Here is a 12,450-nt window from a genome sequence, read left to right as displayed (position 1 = left end):
CCATATATGGCCATAAAAGGGACATAATATCTGGGTGGGGCATGCATTTCCAACTTGCATCGTTCGATTCGTTCCAAGTAGCCAACGAGCACCTCTGTAGAGGGTCCAACAGGCACAGCTCTAGTGGTTAGAAAAAAGGGAAAACGTACAGTATAGAAATATGGGGGAGGGACTTTTTACAGGGGCCTGTATACGTGCTTTGAGTGGTTTTGAAGGAGTCTAGGGGTTCACATTTTAGTGGTATAGGAGTGAGTGAAATGAATTTAACCCTTTGTTTGAGCTAAATCTGGGTTGAACAATGTTAAGGAAGTATTTTGACAGTACATGGGTAACTTGGTGACCGTCCCAAGTTACTGTACTCTGTCGTCAATCCTAAGCCATTCCATGTCTAGCAGTTTTTACTTTTTTATGCTTTATATTTCATAGGTAAATGTGGTGGCAAAAGATAGAGAAATATGGCAAGACAAGACAGGGTCACATTCAACCCCATAATCATACAATTATTTATTTATATATTTTGATTAATTAGTCAACAACACCAAATTTCAGTGAATTTGTTTATTTTTTATGATGTGGGACACATGTACAATCTAAACTGTGCAATTTAAGTATATGAATTCTGTAGACAGCGTGTCTTGGAACATGGCACAATCTCTCTCACCGTAAAACAGAAAAACGCTCCTGCTGCAGTCAAAGGCATGAAATAAAAGACAATGTTCAATCAATGAAATTAACTAGAGCTTATGCAAAGGAAAGAGCTTGCAGTTCATCTTCCCAACAGAACACGTGTAACAAACAGTTGTAAATCAGGCATGAGAGGATATTTTGGAAATATAGTATTATTAAACCAATTTGAGTACATTTTGTTGATTCAAACTATAGTATGGCCATCTGTAAAAGAGAAAAACAATCATATTATTTACAAATGTAACAAAAACAGCAAATTTTGGGAAATTTGCCAACCAAAAAACAACATTCAATTATTGTACAAATCGATTCCCCAATCACAGCATTCCAACAGGAGAACAAAAGCACTTATGGCATAATATAAATTAAGTCTTCAATTTTCAACTAAACATCACCTGAATGCTTTATTTTTGTTCACAGGCTTCTATGCTATTTACACGCAGGCAGAAAAAACACCTTTAACATCGCCAACTTGTGAAATATCATACTTTGCAGTGGATTTTATTGCTGAAAACGTGTAACACATAATTTCAAAAAAGGGAAGCACTAGAACAATCTCCCATTACTTGGCAATTGAAATCCAGTGCAAGAATAAACATATCATGGAGCTTCAAGTGAGACCCCTTAATGGAAGGAGAAAAAAAAAACGAACTAAAAAAACATTCAGAGAGTGTTAAAGGAAAAACACGGAAATTAACGACACTCACGAGAATTAGAATGGACATGGTCTATACTATAGAACATAAAGTGATTTGTGTGTTAAGGATTGAGCACGAGTTGTTCGGTGGAGAGCCGAGTGGTGCAGCGACGGAACGAGCAACATCATCAGCCTAAAGCCTCATTTACTTTGTTGCGTGCCGGCATCATACTCAGTAAATAGCAGATCTACAAGCACCACACGAATGTGACGCGTGGTGTGCTTGTATATCTGCTATTTACTGCATGCTACACCAGCATGCAACTAAGTGTAAATGAGGCTTAAGTGTACAATCAATAGGTGAGCCAATACAATCAGTGAATGTACATTCAAGGGCTACCGAGCCATTTTGAACAGAGGAACTGAACTGAGCGGATTTTAACATCTCTAAGCATTTGTTATAGATGTATAAAAAAAAAGATCTACAAACTGAAACATCAGAGGGGGAGTGGCTGACTTAACTTATCGGTTGAGAGCACATACTGTATGAGCTCTACATTGGTCTCAACATAGGACTGGGCAATAATCTAGTCACAATATCTTTTAGCAAATACCTTGATATTATAATATTGGTATCATGATAATATCAAATTAGAAAAATATTTAGCAAAATGTTGTGCTAATTTGGCTGTTTTTGAAAGAATAAAAATTAAAAGTAGTTTAAAACCAGGAAAAGACAACACTTAAAAGAAAAATCCTGGACAACATCTAGTCTCATATCACGATATTGATATACCGGTAATAGACATATTGCCCAGCCCTGCCTTTCTCAACATCCGAATTTAAATTTTGCTTCAAAAGGTCATTTTAAAACACCAACAAAAAATGGTCTGTGACTGTATTAAATTATAATAGGTAGAAAGTAAAGTTCTCATTTGGTTTCATATGTCAAATTTAAATAATTGGAAAAAGAAAAAGACAAAGGTGGGGGGGCGTGTAATTTCCCTTATTTTATATTTGTAACAGCAGAAATAATAATCTAACAGTGGCTTTGTTAGTCAGCTTAAAACATAATTTAATTTACATTTTCCCACTATGAAATTAGTGTGGATCATCCCCACATGGGCACGTGGACAACTTAAAGTCAGTGTTAATTGGATGTGGGTGATTTCTGATTTGGTACTTAACCACTTAGAACCTATACACTTGATCGGGGTCCCCCATGGCTCTTTACTAGGTCCGCTAGTATTTCCTTTGAAAACAAATCTCTTTGGCAAAAATAGGTGATCTACAAGCTCACAATGAGTCACGCTGCAATGCGTTTGTGAGCTTGTAGATCAGCTAGTTTTTTACCGAATGTTAGCCAGAGAATAGGGACTGTAGGATTTCATGTGGTCAAGTTCTACCAAGGACAAACTGTAGATGACAAGCTACAATGTTTTTGGGATTGTACTATTCTAATCTGAAAAACACTTCTATCTCTCTGTCTCCCATTCCGAGTCTTCATCAGAAGGGAGAGACTTCCTTCCCTTTTGTTCATTTGTTCAGGTCACTACTGGATGTCTTCCACGTAGTTGGCAGGATACAGGCCTAGTTGTCCGTCTTTGAGCCGTCCTTTGCACCAGCCCTGGTCATCTTCATTGCCTATCTTGGTGAGCTCATCGCCTGGAAAAGCAAAGATAAATATATATATTTTTAAAGTACTGGAAAGACTCCAGGTATATACGTTTCACACAGGTTGAAGTTTTCCCAGTGCCTAGAGAGCTAGTTCTCAATATACAGAACGCACTCTGAAGTGTTACGTCAGTGTTTCACATGCCAACACAACAGACGGATAAGATTCTGTCGTTGAACCTTGGCACTTGTGGATCTGTGCCAGGTGGATCTGGAGTATCAAAGAAGGAAGGAAAAGGAGGACTCCCCACCCTCTTACCTTTCCATAGGAAACACTAAATTGTTAAAAAGGTAATACATCCATGGAATGCAACACTGACTGAATATTGTTTTGGCACACTGATACTTATACATTACTTATACAGGTCCTATAGTGTGTGTGTGTGTGTGTGTGTGTGTGTGTGTGTGTGTGTGTGTGTGTGTGTGTGTGTGTGTGTATCATGCATTTTACCACAGGACTGCTGATCAGGAAATTGAATCCTATTCAATGTCTTTATCTAAATGGTGCATTTATATAGTGCCTTTATCCAAGGCGATTACATAGATAAGATTGTGCATTACATTCACCCATTCATACACAGATGGCGGAGGAAACCATGCAAGGCGCCAACCTGCACATCAGGAGCAATTAGGGGTTCAGCGTCTTTCTCAAGGGCACTTCGACACCAACTTATCTACAGTTAAAGGTTTTATGACATTCATTTTCATTTATTTTTCTTTTTCTTTTTTCTTTTAGGTTTTATGACCTCAATTACACCCAAAAAACCTGAACTTTGAATATTCAGTGGATTTTCTGTGGTCTGAAGTTTTCTTTGGGTTTTTTTGGGCCTTTTGAGCTACAATGAAAACAGGCAACACAGTGAAACAGTGACATCTGCTGGCAAATCCCATTGACATCGCAGTAAGTGATGTCACTTACTGCCGGCAAATCAGAGCACCTGTTTGAGCCAGAAAACCCCAGATCACAGAAAATCTACTGAATGTTAAAAGTTTTGGGTGCAATTGAGATTAGAAAACCTAAAAAAAACAAGAACAATTCCAAAACCTTTTTTTTAATGTGACAATCCCTTTAAGGTCGAATTTATATATTTATTTATTTTCTCTGAGGTAAAAACAAAAATTATTTGTTAAAGATGTACGTGTAGTCAATCCAGGAGGTACACGGTTTGGTTTGTATGTGTCTCTACGGCAGTGGTTCTCAAACTTGTTCATGTCAAGGGCCCCCAAATTGACACCTATTAGCCCGCGTACCCCCATTTGAAAAGCTGTGCCAGGGACCCCCATAAAAGAAGATTTTACGGCTCTAGCAGCGACTCTCAACCATTTTAATTTCAAGGACCCTCAGTTTGACCTGCACTAGCCTATGTACCCCCATTTAATGGCATTTCTATCTCTGGGACTGAGACCCCAATTCATATTGTAAAATCAATGTTAACGTAACTCTGAGAGTGTACAAATACATTGTATGTATACATTTGTACACTCTGAGAGTCCCATAAGGGTCCATTTGGTTCCTAACTATCATTTAGCTGGGGACCCCCTGGAACTCCCTGAAGGACCCCACTTTGAGAACGACATTTGGCGGCGTGTGTACTGTACCCGCTTTGAAGCTGAGCTCATCCTGTTCCTGTCCCTCGTAGTCGTACAGTGCCCTGACGGCCACCGACACCACCGGGGACGCCGGCTCGTCAAACGGGTTAGCGTCACCGTTGGTGGAGAAAGGGTTGGCACCGCCCGTGTCCTCGTCCGACCAATCCGGAGTCTTCTCTACGCTGCCGGCACTGGTTTGCGAAAAACAAGAGGAGTTAAGAGTTTTGTCAGAGGGCAAGAAGACGTGAATCCTGATGACTTATGCCAGTGGTTCTCAACCAGTGGGCCGGGGACCACCAGTGGTCCTTGGGGGGGGGGGGGGGGGGGGTTCAAGGTGGTCCTCAGCTAAATGACGGAGAGTTGGTAACCCAAATAGACCCTTATAGATCTTCAACTCTTGAGAGCGTAAAATGACGCTCTCAAGAGTTAATTCATTGTTAAACATCTGCATTACTTCATTTACAAGAAGTCTACACAATTAGATGATGTAGAAGAATTGTTATTTTGATCAACGTTTGCATGGAATTGTGGTGGACAAAATATTCTTTAGTTTTGGGCCTGAGAGGCTAAATCTCATGGTGGCTCAAAAGCCGAATAAATAATGGGCCTCGATATGAAAATGGTTGAAAACCACTGGCTTATACACAGCCGACGTCCAAGCGGCCGTGTGCACACCGACAGGACTACCCAGCATGCCCGGCTAAAGAGAAGCAGGAAGGAAAAGTAAAGAGTTAGAAAAAGCAAGGGGGAAAAAAACAACAACAAACACCAGACACAGTATTCAAAACAAGCACAAATCATAAGCCCAAAAGCAAGTTCAAATCCACTGGTGGCCTACAGGAAGATATATTTGTTTTCCCAGTCCAGCGCAAATGAGTGGAAACCATGCTGATTTGTGACATCGCCGGTGCAAGGCAAGCGTTTGTTGGCAGCAGCCATTTTCTTGCGGCCAAACAATGAATTTGCTCACTTCCGTGATCAGAACGACACAAACACAGTGCTGAGTCAAGGCAACATGGGACAACACACGGTGCAAACATCATGACGACACACATGAACAACACATGAGCATGACCAAGAGACTACAAGCAAGACCAAAATCACTGTTGAAAATGCATGATTGTGTTTTGTTATTCTAATCCTGGTGCCCACAAGAGGGAGCTAAACACACACCTATGAAAACATTGGAATAATAATGCAAATGAAACCCAGAGCAATACACAAATACACACACAGCATTCTACAGTCAGACCTGTTCACGGTTCACACTGTCATAATACTGACACTCAAGCTGCTTACGCTGTGGGTTACTTTAGGACAACAACAAAAATAGCAGTTCTACAAGCTCACAACTGGATGTGATGAGACATGTTGTGAACTTGTAGATCTTTTTACAGTAAAAGAATCTTGCCTATAATGATCAATGACATACCCAATTGAGGGATGCCAGATTTAAAGTGTCTACATGTCCCAACAAGCTTCCTGTTCAAATGTGTATTTTAAACAAGCACAGACACAGACATGATTCAATTAAGTGTGAGATTATCGACAAATTAACGGTTGAAGATTTGGAGAATGAAGGAAATTATAGACAAATTGCTATTAGTTGAGTGGTTTTATGAGATTATATGATTACGATGATCAAATGACATCACGTGAGGATTAGATTCAGATCTGACTGTAAAAAAAACAAAAAAAACAAAACAGGAGCACCCAAAACAGACAAGACACGTACGTCACACACTTGATGACAGACGGGATGTGGCGCTGTTAGGAGTGACAGACAGACGCACATTGTGTTCGTGCCAGCAGTGGTGAAATACTAGTAGTAATAATACAAAACATAATAGTTGACCTCCCCTATACATAACTATACCTTTCAACCCGATTTCAAACCCCATTTAGGGTTGTTGCAATGTACTGTTGTTACATATTGTTGTTGCAACATTGTTTAAAAATACATTTTATTAAATATTATTTTCTGAATAGTTACTGTAGGTCAGGATTTAGAAGGTATTTTTAGTATCGGCCTCAGGTAAGTAAAAGTGAATCACTTTAATGTTGCACGTGGTAATGGTGGGGCTGATTTTAATTTAGCAGCTTAACCTAAAATTATACATAATAATCTATCACTTAATGTATGTTTTCAAGAATAATCTACAACTGTTAAGTAACTTAAAGCCGTCAACTAAATTGTAGTGGACAGTACAGCACTTGAGTAAATGTGCTTAGCTACTTTCCACCACTGGGGGTTTGTGCATGATGCCAATCCAGCGACCATGCAGCGCAATGCACAGCCTTGGGGAGGGGAGGGGGTGGGGGGGCAGTAGAGATGCTGAACAATAAAGCAGGAAGGAGGCTAAATACAGGGATGGAGAGGAAGGAGTCACACCCACGAAAGGACAGACGAAGGAAAACACACAAACATGGATGATATCTGGAGAAGTGACGTCTTGTTGTAGCCCGACCTGGAACGCCCGATTTGTATACTTCGTCGCAACGACGGGGGTCACGAGCATAAAATAGCCGATCTACAAGCTCAGAGCGTGTCTCGGACACGGCGCGTCCAGATCTTGTAGATAGGCTATTTTTGGGCACGTGACCGTGTCGTAAGACGAAGTATATAAATGGTGCTGAAGTGACCTCCGCCATTGGGTTCTCTCGGCAGATTGCAGACGGAATTCTTGTACGATATGAGATGTCATACGGAATTTTTGGATTTACGTTTTGGATAATTGAAAAAATTACGATGTTCAAATGTTTCGTTCAACAAGAAACAATGTCTCTCTTCGGCTTACATTAACCACATTACTTTATGGACATATACTGTACGGTATTATCCATAATCATATAAATAATTATACCAAATGCTGTAGGCTGGCTGACACGGCTCATAATGTTTATCAGTCTCGTATCCACGGCACGTATGGAATTTTATTTACTGGTTATAGATTGTGATGATATCCATTTCATCCTTTTCATTGTGTTTCAAGGTGTTTCATACTGTTGCTCCCAAGAAATCTGAATTTACCCACAGGCATCAATCAATGAAAATCTCTTGATCGGATCAGATCCACCAAACTCAAACATTGTGTATTATCTGCCGATGGAACCCATGGTGAGCAGAACTTGCGAGCTTCGGGTCTACAAAGGGGTGACTCTATGAAGAGGAAAGGCTGCAAGGCCGCTATAGATCCTAAACCACAACACCAGGTTAAAGAGAGAGGAGGGGGTGGGGGGTGGGGGTGGATCTTTGCTCCTGTTTCACCAACGTTTTCACTTCGTCTTTATTCACACTGTTGTGGTTGGCCGTGCTCCGCTCCTCCACGGCCTTCATCACCTCCTCCTCCTCCTCCTCCTCATCCATCTCCTCATCACCATCTTCATCATCCTCATCCTCCTCAAAGGGGTTCGAGCCCGTCGGTGCGGTTTTAGTCGGCACCGTCAGGCTGACAACGCGGACACACAACAAGTAAGACAAGGGTTGTGGCACAGACACACACACACACACACACACACACATACATACATACAAAACGAACAATACACTCCTCACACGCTTGACCTGCGGTGGGAACAATGTGTGCACTCTGCACTTGATGTTGATGACATAATAAGGTGCGTTTGGAAATCAAGGGCTCTATTTCAAAGCACTCTGGTTTTGACATCCTAGACTAGAGTACACAGACAGTCAGAAGTCATTAACCAATGTTGCCATTTTCAACTTTTAAAATGCATTCAATTCATACCACGTCGAAATATTATCATAACCCGTTTTGTTAGCTATGTATGCATGATGTTGAAGACAGTCTAGAGCTGCAGCCATCGCATTCTGCAATGCCTTCCTCGGTGTGCTCTGGGAGCACAGCACACGGCACTCTGAATGGCAACACACCGACCGCTCTGAATCTCCGTAAGTACTTATGCTGCTGTGACTGTGATAGGCCATCGGGAACACATGAGCACAACGTGAGGCGCTGCAGCATGGCGAGTAGAGACAAGTCAATGGCTTTGCAAGGACACAATAACACTTGGCGTCATGTAATCCTGCAATGAGTCGTGAATGATACAAAGATGTTTTTGACCCAAGAATAAAACCAGTTCAAACCGCCAGGTTTTACGGATGTAAATGAGCTTAAACATAGCAAACAATATGTTTATTCTGCAATGTCCCTGTAAAAAAAAAAGAAGGAAAAACAAGAAAAAACATCTGACAGAAACTGTAAGTGACTCACAACTGGAAAGAAAATGGTGTAACTTGATTTGCACATCATCACTTCCACTAGGGCACAAAGGCAACGTCTCCTAGAACAATTTAATCACCTGCTGATAAAAGCCGACTGCAGAAACACAACACCACTTCCTGAATGGCATCTTGAACAATTCATATTCAGCACTGCGGTTTCTATGGGTAGAGAGCTTTTATTTACAGTAGTCGCATAACAAACAACCACCACTGTGTTCACCTTCCATATCAAAGTGTAAAATCGTCAACCTTTATCAAGTGTTTCTACTCGGTTTACAGAAAAGTAGCAGCTTTCAGTTCGGCCCGGGAGAGTGTGTGTGAGCGCCTTTATTTACACGGTCATGCCCTGCCCACTGAGCTAAGCTAATCTACACCAAAACACTTTGCTGGTGGGAGTTTGGCATCGTGTAACTTTGGACGGCGACCGTCAGCAAAACAAATGCTTAGAGTAATTAATTACGCATTAAAAGGACCTTCAGGAAAAACTGTAATTAGAGTGTGACAGATTAGAGCATGTTCTCACGTGGAGTGAGAACAGTGCAGAAGAACTGTGCGTTCAGACTAGGGGTGCAACAAACCAATTGATTTAATCGATTATAAAAAAACATAATTGATCATTTAATACAATCTTGGGGAGGAAATAACTTTTTTTTTAAATACGGTAGCATAAATGAACTGTGAAGTCCAAAAGGCTGCAAAAGCAAAACAAATTCAACCAAGCACGCTTTGAGTGAGGCACAAATAAAAAAATCTATCAACTATTGATGCACGACACCTTTGTATAAAACAGGGCTCAAGTGGTTACTCATGTTCAGTCTAATTGATTTAGTCAATTCCTTGATATATAAAATACAAATGATAAAGAAAAACACTTCATGATTATCTGATTCATTGAAAAATAAATATTAGAATAATCTCTAAGGAAATACTGGTAAACGAAACATGGACTATGTGTGCTGGGAGGCTGGGTCTAGGATGTAGGGAGATCAGAGGTCAAATGCTTTCCGTGCCTGACATTCCCAGCGTCAACTCCCCTTTCTACAGCTAGCCAGCCCCATGTGCTATGCTTGTTAGTCCGCCAGCCATACAGATAGAGAATCTCTACAGTGGAATGCTAGGAGGAGTGTGTAAACATTGCTTGCGTCACATCATTTCAAACAATCGCTGAAGATCTGAACTTTGTCAGTTCAAGGCAACTCGGGTGCGAGATACTAAGCCCCTCCTTTTCTGTTTCTACACCTGAAAACAACCGATCTACAAGCTCAGAAGTCTTTGGTGAAAATGTGGTCATAAATCGGCTATTAACGTCCAAAATGTGGCCCAGAACAGTGACGGGGAAAGTAGTTAATAGTACACTGAGATCGTTCTTTTGGAAGTGACTGACTATAGTTCAAAGCCTGACCATCCTTTATCACTCTGCTACCAACCTACTCTATTATTAATACCTCGGCACCAACAAGGCCAAATTTCCACATTATTTCTGGCAGGCGTTCAAATTACTGTTACTGGACTGGGGTCTACCGGTCGGTCGATGACTCCTAGCCCAGGAATCTGTTACAAAATGTTTGCCGTTGCCTCGGAAACGGTTCCCGGGATTTGCACGTCACTCCCGGAGCTTTTCCTGATGGAATGTTTTACAAGCCTTCCTTTTTCTTGAGCATAGCTGTACACCGTACACACACACAGGAGCATGGATGGTGTGTGTGTGTGTGTGTGTGTGTTTGACCACAGTTTGGAAGAGGCATTCCTTACCAAGGTGCTTAAGTACCAGCGTCTTAAGGATGCTATTATACAGCTTGGCTACAAATGTAAACTACTTGTGTTCATATTTGGAAGCCTCGGTAATGTCCATAAATCAGTCGTGAGGGGCCTGCAGATTGCAGGCATGCCCAAGCATCGGCAAAATTCTGTTCAGTGTCTGCAATAATTGGCAGTCGCCATATATGGAGAAGGCGATGCTTCCTGTACCCGTGATCTGTATCCTGAAGCACTTGTTGTAGAGTTTTCCAAGTTTGCGCATCCACTATTGTTTGTGTTCAAGATTGTCTTGTTAAATGTGAATGCAAATAAAGATGTTAAATGTGTGTGTGTGTGTGTGTGTGTGTGTGCAGGCTCTGCAATGATCTATTATTTGCATGGCAATTATTCTATCGATTACTTTTTCAATTAATCTAATCAGCAAACCGATAAGTCAGATTAATCACTCCCCCAAAATCAAAAATCAAAAATTAAACATTACATACAAAAAGTATAATCAATGAAATCCATTAGATGGACTAAATGTTGCCCCACTATGTACAGTATGTGTGAGCGTGTGACGTCACTGATGTGCGTGCGTGCATGTCTGTCTACCTGCTGCTGGTTTTGGCCGGCTGCACTGGTTGATCTGAGCCGGTCTGACTGATGCCCGTCAACGTGACTCCGTCTGTCGGCCTCTTCTTCGTCTCTCGTCTGCTCAGCGTGCGATTCAGATCTAGAGACCAGTCCTAGAACACACACACACACACACACACACACACACACACACACACACACACACACACACACACACACACACACACACACACACACACACACACACACACACACACACACACACACACACACACACACACACACACACACACACACACACACACACAGTTAAGCACTCAACCTTGACCCATGCCATGAGTACTTGTTGGCCAATTCATGCATGTTTTATTGATTAAATATGGCTCTACGGATGGCCCCATATCCAGCAGCAGAACACCGATACGTTACAGCAGGGGCTCTCAAACGGACTCTGACTCCCCAACTCCAGCTAAAAATGAGTAAAGTTTAACCAAAATAGGGTAAAAAAAAAGTTTTTACCCTATTTTATACTTCGGCTAACTTTCTACAAACATGCAATGAAAACAGTGTGACATTTTTAAAAACTTCTGACAAAACAATGATCTTATGGGGCGACCTTGGCAGTTGGCACTAAATATTTTTAAATGAGGGGCGGTCACGGTCCAAATAAAAAAAAACAATTTTGGGGTCCTTGACATGAAATTGTTTGAGAACCACTGCATTACACTGCTACACATACTAAACCGCTCTATTACAGGCACTGCATTAAACTGCAACACACACTAAACCGCTGTAATACAGGCACTGCATTACACTGCAACACACACTTCAACACAACCCCAAACTAGTATTATTACAAAACATATATTAACCACTTCAGCCCTATACATTTCAGATGTTTAAACATTTGAAAACTTGTAATGGGACATTTTACACAATGAGTACTTTCTACTTTTGGTACATTAAGTACACAGTATTTCTACATTGATACTTTTACTTTTTGAGTAAGTTTTCCACCACTGCCCCTATCTCCCCCTCAGATCTTTGTTTGTTCCACCAGGCAGGCCTTTGAAATCCTCAGAAAGAAGGTCAGGCCGAGATGTCTGCCGTCTCCTCTGGTGACCTCTGAGGCGACCTCACAGCGACCTCACAACGCCACGCCGCTGGGCTGGCTATCATGTGATCAAACGCACCAGGGGTCACAGAGGGGTCAGACGGAGGGGGATCGGAGAATAGAGAAGGAGGGGCGGGGTTGTGTGTGTGTGTGTGTGTGTGTGTGGGG

General features: G+C 41.5%; 1 protein-coding gene across 3 annotated transcripts in view; it reads right to left on the bottom strand.

The window, feature by feature from the left end:
- Nucleotides 1–543: 543 nt before the first annotated feature.
- pacsin2 (protein kinase C and casein kinase substrate in neurons 2) overlaps nt 544–12,450 on the bottom strand; it is a 39,917-nt gene continuing 28,010 nt past the window's right edge. For 2 of the 3 annotated variants that reach the window (XM_083758107.1, XM_083758108.1), the window contains 4 exons: nt 11,187–11,320; nt 7,861–8,037; nt 4,598–4,779; nt 544–2,989 (listed from right to left, as the gene is read on the bottom strand). In XM_083758107.1, coding sequence (XP_083614233.1) covers nt 2,877–2,989; nt 4,598–4,779; nt 7,861–8,037; nt 11,187–11,320 — 606 coding nt within the window. In that variant the 3' untranslated portion in view covers nt 544–2,876. The remainder of the gene's footprint in view (nt 2,990–4,597; nt 4,780–7,860; nt 8,038–11,186; nt 11,321–12,450) is intronic. The other variant, XM_083758109.1, reaches the window with a different exon arrangement.

Source organism: Protomyctophum parallelum (genome assembly GCF_964188405.1).
Source record: "Protomyctophum parallelum genome assembly, chromosome: 22".
Taxonomy (NCBI): Eukaryota; Metazoa; Chordata; class Actinopteri; order Myctophiformes; family Myctophidae; genus Protomyctophum; species Protomyctophum parallelum.
The sequence above is the reverse complement of the archived record's forward strand: the minus strand, read 5'-3'. Positions and strand labels throughout refer to the sequence as shown.